We start from the raw sequence: 18,070 nt of genomic DNA on the forward strand, positions 1-18,070 counted from the left end.
TTCTACAGATAATCCATTGCATCTGGATAAAGCCAGATTACAACCAAATAACATGTAAAGGCATACCATGTGAAATTAAAAATGTTCTCAGTGTGGATTTAGGGATAATGTGACCTCTTCTCTAGCTCATTGGCAGCATGAGCTCAGGGTAGGGATGGAATGGATGGGCTCCTTGAATTTGTGTATTTTCCGTGTGATGTTATTCAATAGTATTGATAGCTAAAATGAACAAAGCATGTGAAAGGATAAAGAAACATTCAGTTATGCCAGGCACTGAAGTGGTTTGCAGATACAGTTTTTAATGTATCACAACAATGAGCAACAAACATACTTGATGAACTATTTCCAGAAGAAGTTGTTCAAATACCATCTACAATAAACGTCATTTCAACTATGACAACAGGTCTGTGACAAAATAAAAAAAGTTTCAAAACCATGTTATTACCGTAATACGGTACAGCTGAGACCTCAAACATTACAGTAACAAAAACTAATGAGACTACTCTCTATATATAAAACATCAATAACATTTTTGGTTTAGTTTATTTAAAGTTTTCGCCATAGGGGCATCTTTTTTTATTAAAACCTTGGGGTGCATTTCCTATGTTACCCAGGCGTTGAAAGTACGTATTGTGTAGAATATGATTACGCCTTGAACATCCCTTTGATATCCAGAAGAACAATCCTAATATCAACCTTTAGAAGGTTGTCCTCCTATGCTTGACACTATCCATCCGTAGAAAGGTTTTTTGGCTGCTGTGCAGTTGCAACATTTATGTACAATTACATTATTGGACCAACCTTTGTTTTTTGTATTTTCCTTTTTTTTTTTTTTTTTTGCTTTTTTTTTTTTTTTTTTTTTGCTTTACCAGTCCTTTGTGTGGGAAGCATTCTGGTCCAGGCTAACACCTTAGCGCACGGTGCTAGCTGACAGCTCAGTCTCTAAATGCTGTTCCACATTCAGGGAAAGGCATAAGCAGAGTTCTAAAAGCCTTTGGAATCAGGACAGTCGCTCATGTTTTGGACAGAGGCAGGATTGCACCTTAGGAGGCAAAGATGTCTCTTGTGTAACACAATCAAAAAGTGTCTTCAGGATTAAAATAAGCGTTAAAATATTAAAAATCCAAATAAGAACATTAAAAAGTCCACAAAAAAGAGAATTAAAAACTGTGACATTTTACCTCAAACAGAAAAAAACACCTGTACAGCAATATAAAGTAAAATGAAATGTTACTTAATTTCATCGTTTGAAACAATTTTTAAGCATGATTTGATTTAACCTGTCAAACAGTTGCATTACATGCTACTTGTTCATCTCAGAATAGGTATACCAAAAGCAATACATTTTTGAATTTCTTCATATTAATAAGTTTGTACCATGCACAGCCAACTACGAATATGTACAACAGCTTAGCTTTCTTTGTTCACGAGCCTTTTTCTTTCATACATTAAGCCTTCTGTTACTTTGGAATGAATCACATTGTCCAACTGTATCAAACCAGAACGTGATTTGTAAAAATTAAACACCCTTAACAGCGTTCATTCTTTAAGTTACACAGCCAAAAATGAAAGAAAATGAAATAAAAACAGTAAAGCAATGTAATTTGTGATGAATCATTATTCTGTCTAGTAGAAAGCTGAAAATATATGGCAAGAAATTAAAAAAACAAAAACAAAAAAAACAAAAACAAAGCTAAAACAAAAAACATTACACAGTAGCAGCATAACGTTGTAAGATAATACTTTGTAATCCAAGTATCACTAAATATGATGGAAAATGGTCTATGTTCATGACATTAACAGAAGTGCCCAGAGTAGAATGGAAGAAACAGCCTATCCACTATATGGCAGTGTATAGGGGTAACACTGTGTTCAGTCCTACAGAAGTAAAGAAAAAATAATAATAATAATAATAATTGTATATTAAAAAAATGTTTTGTCCCCCTTTTAAAAAGCAGCTTTCTTGTTTTAAAGAAGCAAATGTTCATACCATTTTTCAACACATTTTGTCCAACTTGCACTTTTTCAAGTATACAGTACTACTTTCATGGATGCACCAATTGTTAAATGTCTCTGGATTGTTTGGTGTGAAACGTCTAACAAATGTGGACCAATCCGCTGCTGAACTACACACAAATAATAATTAAAACAAAAGAACAAACAAACACAAAAAATGATGTCTATTAAATTAAGACATGGCCTACCTCAAATAATAATTAAAAAAATGAAATCAAATAAGTGCACTATAGTCCAGACACAAGCAAGTACCATAACAGTATAGCAATTCACAAATGAAAAAATGTCCTATTCACATAATGTTCAAGAGTCTATCAAAACTAGAATTATTACCTCTTCATAAAAGGGTGTGATGAGAGGTAAAAGAAAGAAGGTAAGAGTTGGCACAGATTATCAATATATTCTACAAGAAAAAAAGGGTGTTGTATATAAATACAGCTTGTGGCAATACAAACACAGGGGCATACACATGACTTCACCATTCTAAATTCCCTCAGTGGTAAAAGCATACTCTCTTGTAGGGCAAACTAAAAGGATATGCGCGTTGTCCTGTAACAGTTATATTGTCTCTTGGTACACTACACACATCAAGGAAATGCCTCCAATAAAGCTTGACATGTTTTGGTAAAAGCCATTTATAAGCAGGCTTGGTTGCTGTTTCAACAAATGAGAAATGTTATGTTCTGACCTGAGAATTTAAAGCTACTGAATTACACCTAACTAAACTAAGAGAAATTCTCTTTGAAAGTTCTGGATCATTATCCCATACAGTACATGCTAGCATTTGGAAATCAATCCAGCTGAGGTGCAATTTGCTATCGTGAGAATTTTTGGCTTGAATCAAGCTCCAAAAGAACTTGTGAGAGTTTTCCTATTCCATGTTTTTTTTTCTTTTGTATACAATATAAGCTCAGTCAAGCATCTGCAACAGTTCTGTCCATAACAAAAATCAATCATTTTCTTGCCAGCATATCAATATGGGAAAAACAATCCTGAGTCAATCTTTTGGTACTGTAATTTTTTGGGTTAGAGTAACTTTGGAACTGCAGTTAAAAGTCTTTATTCGTTTAAGCAAGGGATCCGTTTTTCACACCTATACACTGAACATGTCCATTCTGATACTACTGAAATTGCCATCTAGGCCGGACGCCGCCTTAGCCTTGACTTCCAACGCGTTATCTAAGTCATCCAGCTTCTGGCTTAACTCACTGTCAGACTCGTCTGAACAACTTTCGGTGGGTAGTGAGGTTTGAACCCCTGAGGTGCTGCACGAAGTTGAGGTAACCGTTGAAGGCAAGGAAAGGGGAGAAGGAGAAGCAGATGGGCAGGAAGCAGCTTTCCTGGCTGAGGCCTGGAAAAGAATATTTGGCCAGGACTTCATGGACAAGTGAGAGAGATGAGGCAAGGTGTTATTAGAAGAAGCTGCAGACTGCGAGGTAGATGTGGTGTTAGGACAAGGGGAGCAGACTGAGTGAGGTAATAATCTAGCATGCTCTTTGGCATTTCTCATTGCTTGTTTGATTGTTTTCTCTTTGTGCAAGCTCGACTGAAGGTGTTGGCCAAGTGCTTCGTTCCCGCTGACGGACACGTTGCAGGCTATGCAATTGTACTTGCTCACGGCTTTGCGAAGCACTGTCTCTTGTGGATCGATAAATGGGTGACCAAAGTAACAGAAGGACTTCTGGTGGCGAGCTGCTGAGTCTTCATCAGCAAAAATCATCTGGCACTTTCTGCATATAAACTCGTGTTTGATGGACGGAACGATAAATGCATCTGGAAAGCCTGAACTTTTGGTATTCGTTTGGGGTTCTTCATTTGTGCTTTCTGTTGAAGAGCCTTTATCATCCTTAGTTTCAATAGCCTCTTTTGGTTTAAGAGAGTTGCTCTGTGCACTCGTTAACTTCATAGGGGGAGTTTTCTGCTGTGGTTCAATTTGTTTCTGCTGCTGCTGATGCTGCTTCTGTAAGGAATCCTGGAGAGACTGCTGGTACTGTTGGTACTGCTGCAGCAGGGCAGTTGGAGAAAGCCCAGCAATAGCCTGTGGCATTGCAGGGCCGTAGGGGAACAGGTTCTCCATTCCACACAGAGGAGGGAAGTATCCCCCCTGCACTCCGCCAGGAAGTTGGGGTGAGAAGCAAGATGCAAAGCCAGGGATGAAATAAGGCAAGAACTGTCCCCCTAGGAAGGAGCCTGGGTCACCAGCGATGGCATTCTGAAGTGCTTGCAGTTGTGCTGGGTCCATCAGTGCCTCACTTCCCAATTTTCCTAGCACTGAAAGTGGCGGCGAGGGCTTTTCCCTTTTCTTCACAATTGGAGTCTCGGGACGGGCAGTGTCAGCTTCTCTTTCTTTCACCTTAGGCTTCTCTAACTTCTTGTCTTTCTCTGAATCTTTTATGTGCTGCTCAGTCTGGTTTGCTGCCAAAGGAGTGGGAGGAAGAGGAAGTGCAGCGGGTTGGGGAGGAGGAGGAGGAGGAGGAGGTGTCTGAAGAAGAGTCTTGGTTGGGGTACTGCTGAGAGACATGGCAGGAGAAGGGGTGGCTGGAGTAGGGAACCCAAGCATGCCAGCACCAGGAGACGCTAAAGCTGAAATACAGTGGTACAGATTATATTGAAATATTTGACTGCAAAATCACTTGTCTACTTTTCAAGACATTATTTTGGGGCTATCGCTCTGTTATAGAACCAAACTGTGACAAGCCCTTTATCAAAGAAAGAATACAACAAAAAGATAAAACAATAAAAACAAGCACAAAGGCATGAAATCAACCCAACTTTAGGGGTCACAGTCAAACTCAAAGTATTCCACATTGTTATAGTCAATGCATGCATTAGGTCTTTAGGAAATAAGTGAATGCCACAGTTCTTCAAAGGAAGCAAATGGGCCAGTAGCATTTAATGCATCAACTGTTCATTAATCTACTGCACTGTGGTTGTCATACTAACTCACCAGGTGTATTTGGTGGAAAACCTGGAAGGGACGATGGCCCATTGACACCAGGAAGAAGCACTGGTGGGAGACCAGATATTCCTGGGTAGGCAGTTGGCAGGCTAAGGCCATGAAGTGCATTATTGTCCACTGCAGGTTGCTGCTGGGCTGACAAGTTGAGTACATCAGTTGCCTTCTTCAAACGGTCAAGTTCTTGTTGAGCCATGAGCTGGCGGACAGTGGTAGGTGCAAGATAGTCTTTTTCTCGATCAACCTGGTTGCCCAGGGTTTCTTGCACTTTTGCAATGTGCTGCTTTGAGAAGATATGATCACGAATCGAAAGTCTGGCTGTATACTTCACGCAACATAATGTACACTCAGGCCTCGGCCCATCTGGGGAGCCCTGGCTTATCATGAATGGCTTTCCAATGTTTATTTTGAACTTCTTTTCTTTTGCACGGGCATTCTGGAACCAGACTTGCACAACACGTTTCGGGAGTCCTATTTCATTGCCCAGCATTTCACACTCTTGCATAGTAGGTGTGCGGTAGTCACTGAAGCAAGCCTTTAGAACTTTTAGCTGTAAGTTGCTCATTTGGGTTCTAAAACGTTTGTGGCCTGGTCTCTCTCCACCGGCTTTTGCAGACTTGAAGGGATTTGTACCTCCAAATGGACTGGGTGAACTTGGATCAGCCAAACTTGAAGTCTCGCTCTTGTCTGCACTATCATCTAGGTCATCATCTCTGGAATAGAAGTAGTCACTGTCTTTGCCAGAGAAACTTAATGATGGGCTAACCATGTTGAAAGGGATTCTGTCCTCATTTATGTCAGAGATATGTGCTAGGCTCATTCTGTTCTCAATCATTTTTTCACCTCCATTTACTGTGAGATTCTCTACTTCATTATTGGTCTCATCTCCAGTTGTAGCATCACTCACAGCTGTGTTAATTGAGGAGGTCTCATCAAAGTCAATTTTGTTGGCATCAAAAGAGGCCTCTGCTGAGCTCAAGTTAAACCCCTCAAATTCATCACTATGTTCTGCTTTTACGGATGGTAAGCTCAATACATTTTTTAATGCCATCTCAGAAGGTTTAACTGGAGTGGAAGATGCAGTTGGAGGCTCACTGTCATTCATCTCAGTCTTTGTGGTCATTTGTAGGTAGTCAGCAAAATTATACTTATTGGGACTTTGGCCTCCTTCATCTTGAGGCATCACTGGACTTGGGGGCAAACTAAAGCCTGCTTGTTTTGCCTCATGCCAGTGTCTTGAGCGAATGTGGCTATCAAGAGCTGACTTGGCCTTGAACAATGCTCTGCAGAAGGGACACTTTTTGTGAGTCTGAGAGTGCCCAACTGCTCTAAATTGTCCCTTCCTCTCTCTGGCTCGGGTGTTCTGAAACCATACTTGGACAACTCTTTTCTTCAGGCCAACTTCACGAGCAATATGATCTAACATCTTTCTTGTTGGGTTTGAATCAAGCAAATATTTATCATATAGGATCTCAAGTTGTTCTGGAGTAATGGTAGTCCTAAGACGTTTATCTCTGTGCTGATCGTCTGCACTATTAACACCATCTTTTTCATGAGATCCATCCTCTTTTTCCTCTAATTTACGTTTCACAGAGTTAGAGTTCACAGCAAGGCCAGAGTTGCTTGGAGTTGGCATTTGGGATAGGGCTCCAGACAGGAGTTGCCCAGTCATAAGAGGGTTATTTGGATCAAAGATCATATAGGGCATATCCAGTGGCCTTTCTAAAAACTGTGAGTGTAAGAATTGGTTCTGGGCAGCCAGGAAATGCATGTGCTGGTGCTCCTGCCACAGCTCTACTGTTGGGAAAGCAATTTTGCACTGATCGCAGTGGAACTGTAACATTTGAGGTGGTAGGCTATTGTTAAGAGAGGACAGGGCAATTGAAAGAGGACTCGATGGGACAGTCGTAGACTGGGGCTGGGAATGGGGTCTTGACAATTGTGGTTGAGGTAATTTTTGCGGTGGAGGTTGTGGGGTTGAAGCCTTGGAAGATTTTAACTCATTTAGGTTCTTGGAGGTTTGTAAAGAGGCAATCTCTCCCAATTTAATTTTTTCATGGAGGAACTCAGGTTTGGGTGATGACTTCCCTACATCAGTTCGAGGTGAAGGCATTAAGGGAGAGCTGGAGCCAGAGCTACTTGCTGTTACAACAGAGTTTATTGCTGACTCAGTTGGCCTTACTGAAATTAGCTCATTGTTCTCTGTGAATTCCTCTGAGTGGTTTTCATCTCCAGCTTCATCATCCTCATCTTTGTAGCACTGCTTCTTCTGGTGAGTAATGAGGTCAAAAATTCGGGGGAAAATGACACTGCATTTCTTACATTGGTACTGCATGTTGTTGGTCCTAATGTATCGTTCATTTGTCAGTTCTTTCTTTTCACTGTCTTTCGTATCTGTTTGGTTCTCATAGCTCTTGCGTGCCTTCTGACGGGCGTTTTGGAACCACACTACAATCACTCGTGTTGGTAGGTTTAGTACCGTTGAGAGCTGCTCAATTTCATCATCCTTGGGGTAAGCATTGGTATCAAAGAAATCTTGGAGTACTCGCAGTTGATAATCTGTGAAACGTGTTCTTGATGACCTTCTGTTCGTCGTAGCATCAGTTCTGTAGTACTCCAGCATGTTCACTTGGGATTCAAGTCTGATATCTTCCAGTGTGGTCATGGGTGGAATGTTAAAATTGTAAGGGGAATCTTTGCTTCTTTGACGTTCTTTGAAGAGTGTATTTCGGAACCAGTGCTTTATGACTTTCTGAGGAAGGCCAGATTTATCTGCCATTTCTTGAATCTGTTCTTCATTTGGAGAATTATTGATGTCAAAATGAGCACGGAGGATTTTAAGCTGATCGTCTGTGATTCTGGTGCGAGGACGCTTGAACTGAGACTGCCGCAGGAAGTTTGGATCCAGTCCCAGTTGTTGTTGACATAACTGTGTGAGGTCAGAAGATAAAGAGTCCATTGTTGGAAGCTGCAGTGCAAGCTGTGGGGGTAGCCCAGGGTGCTGCACTGATTGCATCATCAGTGGTGGGAAAATTGGCAGGTCAAGAGAAACAGGGAGCTGCACTTGAGGTGGTGCAGTGGGAGGTGGAGGCGGCGGTGGTGGTGGTGGAGGAGGCGGTGGTGGCGCTTGTTGAGGAGTTTGTAGAGGTGCAGGAGATGGTGTCTGCGATTTTCCTACAGACGTAGTGGCAGGGACAATGGTCACTGGGGCAGGAGGAGGAGGAGGAGGTGGTGGGGGTGTTTCTGGAGATGCTGGGTTTATGGGATACAACTTGTCATATGCCTCCCTGTACTGCTGTGCAAACTTTTCCAGCTCCACGTATGGAAAGAACTGCCCATGCACATGTTCCTGATGGCTTTTGAGAATAAGCATGTTGGAGAAGAACTTTCCACACAGCCCACACTCCAGTTTGTCAGTCAACTCTTCCTCTCTATTCTTTTTCTGGGTTTTCTGTCTATTTTCATTGTACTGTATAACCAATTCAAAGCCAAAGTTCTCAAGTAGTGCTTTAGCAGCATTACCTCTAGCTCCTGAGATGATGCGTGGTGGAGGAATTAGAGGTTCTGAAAATTTAGGCTTTCTTGAATCTTTAGTGTCTTTTGCACTGTCAATATCTTTAGCTATATCCAGCTTTGCTTTGCTCTCCTGCTTTTCTAGGTGCTCTTCAGCATCTCTGGACATTTGAATCTCAGACAGGGCAATGTGGTTTGACTCAATTTTTGGCTTGTGACTCTGCTGCTGTACTTTGTGCTGCTGCATTTGAGACTGGGAGGCCTGCTGCTGAGCTTGCTGCTGAGAAAGTTGAAACTGTTGCTGTTGGCCCAGCTGATGCTGTTGCTGCATCTGCTGCTTCAGATCTTCCAGGAATGATCCAGTCATACCAGGCATCCCAAATGCAGCTGAATGCAATGCTAGTTCAGGGCTGATGTTAAATTCAGCACCAGGGATATAGAATGGGAAGAGGAACTGGGGCTGCTGGAATTGTAGTAGGGCCTCTGGTGTCACTGGGAAGTGTGGGAAGAAAGCTGGATTCAGAAACTGTGGCTGAAAGAATGCAGCTTGCTGTTGGAGCTCATGCTGCAGTTGCATCTGAAGCTGTGCTGGTGACTGGGTTGGTGGGTGGGTAGACTGCACATGGATGTGATCAGTAGTTTGTTTCATGGCAACTTCTTTGGCATCTACAGTGTTTTCTTTGTTAGAGGGTACTGGTGCATTTGCAGAATCTGCATTTCCCTGATTGAGCGGAACAGGGCTTTTAGATGTAGTACTTCCACTGCTACCACCCCCAGTACTAGTACTACTCTCCATTTTGGCGGTTCTTGCTTTTGTCTGATGAAGTACAGACCTCATGTGAATCTCCAGGGTTGAGCTTTGGCTATAAGCAACATTACATATATTGCATTTGTATGGTTTGTTGTCAACACTGTTGCTGGTCTCCTGGGGAACTGGACTTGAGGCCTCTTGGATTACTTTCTTTAGCTTATGCAAATGTGAGACAGAATTGTAGTGAACAAGTAGAATGTTCTTTTGGGTGAATGACTCCTTGCATACTGTGCATTTGTATGGACGAGAGGGATCTAAAAACTTTTCCATGGTGAAATTTGGACCTTTCCTAAAAGGCAAGGTCCGCTTTGGCTCTGAGCCCATGTCATCAACCAAGGAGCTGCTGTCACTTCCAGTTGGACTGGCCTTCCCTTCTTGGTCAAGTTCCTCATCTCTGTCTAACTCATGCTCAAAGGCTTGTGCATCTTCCAGAGCCCGCATCTCACTTTCAGCAATGTCTCCATTTAGGGGCAGGTTCCCACAGATTTGCTGTACTTCTGATTCAGTCAGCTCAGGGTGACCAGTCTCCAAATGCTTTCGAAGGGCAAGGAACGTCCTGAAGCTGCGCTGGCACAGACTGCACATTGTGGCTGCACGGATGGCATGGTACTGGGAATGTATCTCAAGCTTCTGCATAGTCTTGAAAGCCAGGCTACAATGGTTGCATCTGTATTTATAGACGTGGCGATCAGAGACTGAGAGCTGCTGCCGCTTCTGTAGATCACTTAGATGCTCCTGCATGGAATCTGGGCTCTTCCTGTCTTGACCACTTGCTTTCTTCCAGTCAAGGGCTTCAGCAGCCTCTTTTGGTGGTTTGAGCTCCTCACTGGCAAGGTCAACCTCACTTTTGTCTTGGCCTATGCTGTTTTTCAAATCCTTAGAGCTGTTTCCTGTTGAAATTCAGAAAAATGAAAGATTTCAGAAGTTTATTCATAAAAGACTATTATTATTACTTTTCTAAGCTATCCTCTGAAATGCCATTCATACATTTCAGATGACACTGTGGCTGCATAAATATGCTTACCCATTGGTTTTCCAGATCCCTCAGGGATAACAGCTGAAGAATCCATCAAAGATGGGACTTTGTCTTGTAATGATGTAGACAGCAAGGAATTGGGCACTGTAACATCTGGGCCCGCAACCTGAAGAAAAAAAAATACATCAGTCTCTTAACAGATTCCAATGACCATAAGATAAACAATAACCATAAATATTAACCAAAAAGTAGATTATTAAGTAGATTTATACTTTCTAAAGATATTTTTCAAAACTGCTCTTTTTTGGTTTTATAGGAGGAGAACTTTCAAGTTTATAACACGCTTTGGAGAATACGCTAGGCCTGGGAAATGCTTATTCAAGTTATTTCCTACCAGCCCTGACAGAGTATGATCTAGTTAGAAAAGGCTGAGAGCTTAGGCATGTTTTTTTATTATTTGTATTTAAAGGAAATGAATGCTGCACATACTGTCATAATTAACTTCTCCACACAGTCTGGAGCCACGCTATGGAGGTGGGTGAGATGCAGCTGCAAATGAATCTTGTTGCTGAGGACATCCTGACATAAGGGGCAGCTGATAATGGGCTGCATGGAATGCTGCGACATGATGTGCAGCTGTAAACGGTTTGCATCCTTGTTACTGTAATTACAGTATGGGCACTGCTGCACCTGAAAAGACAGAATTCATCATAGTATTGCCATGCATTACAGCACTGCTTCGACTGACTATACATGAGTGACATTGCAACATGATGCCAAAAGAAAATCTAATTCCAAACAAAACAAGACTCCAAATGTCTATAAAATCGAATTTCCTCCAATTCACTTTAGTTTTCATTTCATGTAACTTAATTAAAAACCTAACGAAGTAAATTAACTAACGTGAATGTCTGGAATTTCTAATCAGAAAATTACAAAGGATGTTGATATTAACCATTTCAGACTATGCTTGGTCCTCATTACATGAAGTACATTTAAACTGCAACTTCTCACTGCCTGTTTTAATATAGTCCTTTCAGAAAAGGTTCAGGTATCAGGCAGACAGTGCTTTTTATATAATTAAAAAGTGAATTAATATAATCTAAGCCAAGAATTTAATTAATACATAAGTATCAGTCTTGTTATTAAGTCCCATTTTTGCAAACAGATCAAAGTAACTAACCTGTTCATTGGACAGCGTCTTCTCTTCCGCTGATTTGGGCCTCTTGGGTGGAGTGTCATTTTCTTTCTCCAGCTGAAGCGACCGCTTCCCTGCTGTAGCAGTCCCCAGGGTTTCCTTAGCCAGTGTATTAATTCCTGTGAATAAACAGATAGGATATCTTCTGTCACAAGCTTATTCTGGACTCCTGCTGCTGAAAATCTCCTGACAGACCCTCACTTTAATAAGACTGCACATTTAAGTAACATAAGCTTATTGTTAGGAATGTAGATCTGATAAAAGGTTATTGGGGCGACCCACATTATGTGAGACTGAGATTATGTAGCAAATGAAATGGACATATATTTAATAAGAAAAAAAGTCTTCAAAAAGCAGAAATTATAGAATAATTTAAATTGAATTACACCGCAGACAAATTGTGTTTATTGATTTTGAGCATGAATACTAGAGGATCCAGCAAAAAAAAAAAAAAAATCTATTTTCACAAAAGCAACCGAATGAAGATATTCGCAAATAAATAGAGGTTTGTATTCATTGTTATTGCTTTGCAGGTCACGGTACCATTATGCAGTTCATTTGGGGGATACAGACAGCCAAATCACCATTCCCAGCATCCCCCTGAATATCCATGCCACACACTCTGTATTAGAGGGGGTTGCCATGTTATTTCCATTTCAGCTGAGCTCAGTTCAGCAAATCAGCCCCCAGATGTATTTAGAGTATGCTGCACAGAGTGATAAATCTTTTATTACCCCTGTATCCTCAGATACAGACAGTGTCCCAGCCTCCTCAGTCAATGCAATTTATCCTCCCGCTGCATATGCAGTGTACAAAGAAAGCACTGCTCGCTGTTCTTCACTCTAATCTGGTCACTCTAGGCTAAATGTGTGTATTACTCTTATGAATCAAAGCTTAGCAAAGCAGTCATCCAAAATGGATGGTGAAAAAGATGTTGGAAAAAAAGGGAAAGAGTATTTTTTTAGCTCTGTATTTATTCAAAGTACTGTATATTTCAATATCTCCTGCGTGTTGATGCATTTTAATTCTTGGCATTACAAGGCATTCTACTTATTTTAATGTGGTCTTACATATCAGGAGCCTGACATATTAGCCTGCCAAAGAAAGTGACACAAGAGGGGGGAAAAAACACAAGGGCACAATACAAATTTCCAAGAGTATCAAGAGTAAGGTCTGCAGTCTCAAATAGCTAGGTAATCTTTTTTTCTCTCCTTGATATCCTTGCTGCTTTTTTTCTGGGGTTGATGTCACATGCATTTCATGACAAACAGAAAACCTAATTTGCAAGGCTCCCCAATCTCATTGCTGTACTGTTTTCTCGCCCCTCTGTTTATTACGAGGATTTCTAATTTTAACTTTCAATTTTCGCCATCTTCCAGTCAATCTGCAACTAAATTGTTTCCCGGGTGAGGAGGCGACTCCTGGACAACCGGGTGCAGATACATTTCACAATGCAATGAGGCCCCTTCCATTGATTGCCATCATATTGAATGTAAATGTATGGTCTGGGGGCTAATCTGCTCTACATGAGGATGATTTATTTTCTTAATCAACTCTCAGCTTTCATAAACATTTAAAGTGCATTGCAGATGGACACACTAGACTCTCAGAAAATAAATAAGGAAATAAATTTATGAAATGCCTTTGCAGCATTTAATATTACCAAACACATTTTCTGCTGTGCACAAGGCTTTGCTGAGTAGTCAACTGAATTAACTATTAAAAAATTCTAAAGATATATATACATACTCTCTCTCTATAAAATGTCTACACACAATTGTCTTTATGTTTTTGTAATATTGTGTCAGGACTCAATGGCTAGACTCTTTGTGTAGTCTGTATCTCACAGTAAATGAGAATGCCCTTTTTCTTTGTCTACAGACACACACACAGTGCAATGAAGCAATAGAGAAAATAATTGTGACACTACAGCCCCCCTTCTCATCCAAATGACAAATGTCTTTGAGAAGCAGGACCTTGCTTGATTAGATAAATCAAACGGTGATTTATGACAGTCAAGCTGTTTGCATTACAGGGACCAGAGCCGTAGACTGGCCACCCATCTTTATTTACAACTGTCAATTGGATTTTGAAAATCATGCATCCTACGCAAGCCTTCTTTAAACACCTCTTATAATTCAACCAAACAACAAAAACCTTGCTAATGTTATATATCTAATGTCCCTCACTAAGAGAGAGGCCATTTCTCGTCCTGTTAATTTTCAATGGTCTCAAAATGCAATCTAACACTACTAAAATTTCATACACACAAAAACAGCAGTAGCTCAGCCTTCCTTCGAAAAATCAGCAAAATAGTACTGTGCTTATATATGACAAGCTATTTTATTTAAAAATGTATTTCCCCTGCAAACGCCAATTACACAGGACTTGTTTGATAAAGGCGTCATAAATTTACTTTTCAATTTACTGGTCTTCAGTCCAGCCAGTCTGGCTGAGGTGACAGGGCAATAAATAAAGCAGGACCCTGGGACGCTCCGAGAACTTTAGTGATTTACAAGGACAAGAGGTTAAGGTTACGCATTAGTGTGACCTACAGTTCAGCAGATAACATTTGAATACCACACTCTAAATTCTCGGCTTGCACAGAGCAGCCCCGCTTTCTCTGTGCTCTAGCAAAAAATAAGGCATTTGAGTCCATCAGCTTTGCCATCGCACTTCAGACGAGGCGTAAACCGACAGATGTCATATTTGGCAAATCCTACAGGACTCTCTGAATTGATTAAGTCAGTAACAGAAATCATAGCTGTAGGGCTTCAATGAAATATGCAAATACTTTTAATTTATTTTAATCAAATATCTAGAAAGACAGAAATTGAATAAATGTTCATTTCTGAGCTGGAAACATGCAAATGCTAATGGTAAATATGCAGAATTTGATCTGCCTTGCATTTTATTTAATTCAGCTGCATTATTTTAAATTTCATAAGGAGCTGATTTGAAAACAATATTTAATTTCCCTGCTAATTTACAGCAGGTATGCAGAAAATGTTCTTAGCAATAATGACAGCTAATTTTCATCTTTGCTTGTGTTTGCTGAATTATCCCTTTAGCCTAAAGCCAACACACTGACATGCTTCCATGCTACATCTAAACAGAGCACAAAGTAATCTGGAGTTGATCCAGATTAAGACATTTGCATGGAAAATGCAGTTTGGATTATAATTAATCCACAGTGACACTAGATTAAAATGACAAAATAAATGGGATGTTTTGAAAGATGCCTGTGACGATGAATATTGTGAATATCTCTATGTATAATCTTTAACATGCAGGTGTCTGGTGTTTTAAATTCAAACCCACATTAGGGATTTATTCCTTTGGCTCCAAATCACATTTAACATGTGGGTTCAACAGAGCAACCCATCCTGACCGCTTCTCAAAGTAATGGATTAGAATTGATATATATATATATATATATATATATATATATATATATTTTCCAAGTTAAATACTGCAGCCTTGAAAAAATAAAACACACCATCCATCACAAAAGTTAGCATGTGTATATTCATATAAAGGTTTAAGAATGCTAGTTTAAGTAGGATCTGCATCTTGACCGCAGCGTTGAATGACGCCGCATGTAAAAGGTCATGTAAATGCATTGAGTACGAGCTGCCTCAGACAAGCCTGTCATGGCTATATGGATAAAAGATAAACGACTGGCTAAACTAATAGGCTCTGTCCTGTTTCAGCATTTCCTCTGCTCCATTGAACCCAACATTATGTAGCTAGGTATGGTGTGCATGAAAAGACGCCTAATGTAATATTCATTTCGACCATATATTTCCATCTCATACATAAAAAAGCACATATGAATTCTTATTTGGCAAATCAAATATAACAGAGCCTTAGGTAGTGATGCCAGATGCTAGCTCCAGGGGCTGTTTCCTGATCTCAACACAACGCTGTTTTGTAAGGATTGTTGCCCTTGCTAATGTGCTACCAGTCAGACGTGTACACAGATCTGCAGTTCGAGGACAATGAGCTCTGATAGGTGGTGCACTGCTTGAATTAAAAAGAAAGGTTACAAAACTATACACTTGAGCGCTATCTAATCCTATGCTTATACAAAATTAATATGTCATCAGAGGAATCGCAAGAACAGCAAAGATTAATGAAAGGCGCTTAAAAATTACAAGCGCACAAACTGATTTGATTAAAAAAATAATCTTGGTGGTCATTGCGGAATATTCTTTGCCTTTATCCACATCTCTGCCATCAGATGGCTATGATTAAAATGGGTCAGCGGGAGGCTACTGATAGCATTCACATGCAACCCACACATGCAGCTGTTAGTAACAGGGAAAGTCCCATTGGAAGAGAACAGAAGAGCAAAACAGGTAGGAGCAGTGTGTGTTAGTGACTAAGTGACACAGGAGAGAGGGTACCAGGGAAAAAGAAAAGACCAAAACTAAAGGTCTTACTGGAGTCCTTCTCTGTTGTGTTGCCTTCTATGGCGTCCCTCTTGCTCGAGACTTTGTCCTCGGCCGCGGCCAATGAGGAGGCTTGTGGTGATTCCTCGCTGTCTTCACCTGGTTCTTCTACAATTGAACACAGGAAGGGCACTTGGTTACCCACTAGAGGTTAGGGCGACTGCTTTTGAATCGTCTGCCATGTATGGTGTGTGTGTGTGTGTGTGTTAACAAAATATACCACAAGACACTGGTGCAGTGGGGTCCATCTGGTTTCATTGAACCCGGGACACTCTGAAATATGAATGTTCCTCACACACCTCTCCAGATTGTTAGCACTGGGCAGATTACATGGACATTTTTCTGTAAGCTCAATCAATCCCCCCCCCCCCCAGTGTTTAATAATTCTGTGTATCTTTGCAGTACTGCCAGTGGATTAATCGGTTTATGCTGTTAGGTGATAGGTCGAGGCCGTGTGCCTCTAATCCCTGAAAGGCCTACTGTTCCCTTTCATCCAGAGAGCATTTGTCTCTCACTGCGGTGATGTCACATTTTAATGAATTTTTAGCAGGCTGAGTAATGCCAGATAACCACTCCTGTCTTTCCTCCTCCACCCCATGCAGCTTCCATCACACGGCACACGACAGGGAAAGAAAGAAAGAGAGAGAGAGAGAGAGAGACAGAGAGCGAGGGGAAGAAATAAACATATTTCGGAAGACCCTGCGAGAAATGAAATAAATTAGGACAACATGAGGCAGGAAAATGGCGTTCAAAGTGCTGCGCTCATCCATTTTATAAAACCTTAATAACCATATAAATTGACCACGGGGAGGCAAAAAGGTCACTGGTATATTTGCATACAATCACTCAAGTCATTGTTTGGTAAGCAGAGCGACTCTGCAGATACGTGATATAATTAACCCTTTAAAACTGCCCACACGGCGCTGGCACCGATGTTTTAAGTGCAATACATTAAGTGGAAATTATATACAGCATGAAATTTTTATGGCAGATGCTGGGAGTGATTGAAAGGAAAAATTGTGCTGCACTCTAGTCCTGATGTTTTATTAATAATATTCTGACAACAGGATGAAATATCTCCTGTCACTGCTGGCAGTCGGCTGCAAAAATTGCTATTTTGGCGCACATGCGGTGACGGTGTGTTCTAATACATCCTGTAACAAAGGCACTGTCTGTGTGTGAGTGTGTGTGTATGTTAAGACAGTTGGGGGGTATCTTTAGATGTACATGCCGCATTTCTACAAAAATAAATGGCATAAATTGCAGAGTTTGTGCTTCAGGGTAGAAAATGCGGTGGTGTCTTTTCCATGAATATACAGATTTTGTTTTTATGTATACACAACTACTACTAAATTCGATAATTATAACAAATTATAAAGTATTATAAAAAATTATTTTAAATATATATAAATGACTATGCAGAAATGCATCCTCAAAAAATGACATAAAAAGACGTCTTTGACTACACTTACAGTAGTCTATTCCATGTTTTTTGTCTGACAATATAATGTAATTTTGTTTTTAGAAAATATTAAATATAATTACAAAACACAATTAATTAGCTAATCTTACAGTGAATTTGATTGCAATTTGAATCAACGGACAGCCCCAATACTATAGGCATTAGACATATATTTATTCAACCACAATTATCTTGACGCTAAATTAAAAAACTTATTCTAAGTAAAATAAAAATAATATAAAAAATACAGCCATTAAAAATAATTTAACAACATATCACTAAGCTACACTTCAAATGTATACATTTCATTGCATGAAGTATGTCTCTCGCTCTGTGTGCCTCACTTCCTTTCATTTGCAGTGGAGACAGGACTAGGGGTGAGTGTTATGAGGGAAGGTGGCATTGTGGGGCAAAGGCGCTCTGGACAGAGCTTAAGCCAGTGTCAGGACAGAGGGCTAATCAGAGAGAGAGAGAGAGAGAGAGAGAGAGAGAGTGCTCTGCTTCAGTAGGCAGATAGGACCAGCTGGATGTCTGTGATCATGACCAGATTTCAGGTCGGTTAATAAAAGAGACAACACAAACACACACGCACACTCATACACAAACACCACAGCACAATGTCACACCCTAAGGGTACAGGGGCCAGGCTTTGGCACCTCCCCCTTCTCTCGCCCCCTCTCCTCC

The 18,070-nt window shown here is 40.6% G+C and overlaps 1 protein-coding gene across 3 annotated transcripts in view; it reads right to left on the reverse strand.

The window, feature by feature from the left end:
- Positions 1-279: 279 nt before the first annotated feature.
- Positions 280-18,070, reverse strand: part of zfhx4 (zinc finger homeobox 4) — a 75,919-nt gene continuing 58,128 nt past the window's right edge. For 2 of the 3 annotated variants that reach the window (XM_059524718.1, XM_059524717.1), the window contains exons 5-10: positions 15,916-16,032; positions 11,456-11,589; positions 10,762-10,962; positions 10,321-10,438; positions 4,964-10,186; positions 280-4,599 (exon numbers count right to left, since the gene is read on the reverse strand). In XM_059524718.1, the coding sequence (XP_059380701.1) occupies positions 3,110-4,599; positions 4,964-10,186; positions 10,321-10,438; positions 10,762-10,962; positions 11,456-11,589; positions 15,916-16,032 (7,283 nt within the window). In that variant the 3' untranslated portion in view covers positions 280-3,109. The remainder of the gene's footprint in view (positions 4,600-4,963; positions 10,187-10,320; positions 10,439-10,761; positions 10,963-11,455; positions 11,590-15,915; positions 16,033-18,070) is intronic. The other variant, XM_059524719.1, reaches the window with a different exon arrangement.

Source organism: Carassius carassius, chromosome 35, assembly GCF_963082965.1.
Source record: "Carassius carassius chromosome 35, fCarCar2.1, whole genome shotgun sequence".
Taxonomy (NCBI): domain Eukaryota; kingdom Metazoa; phylum Chordata; class Actinopteri; order Cypriniformes; family Cyprinidae; genus Carassius; species Carassius carassius.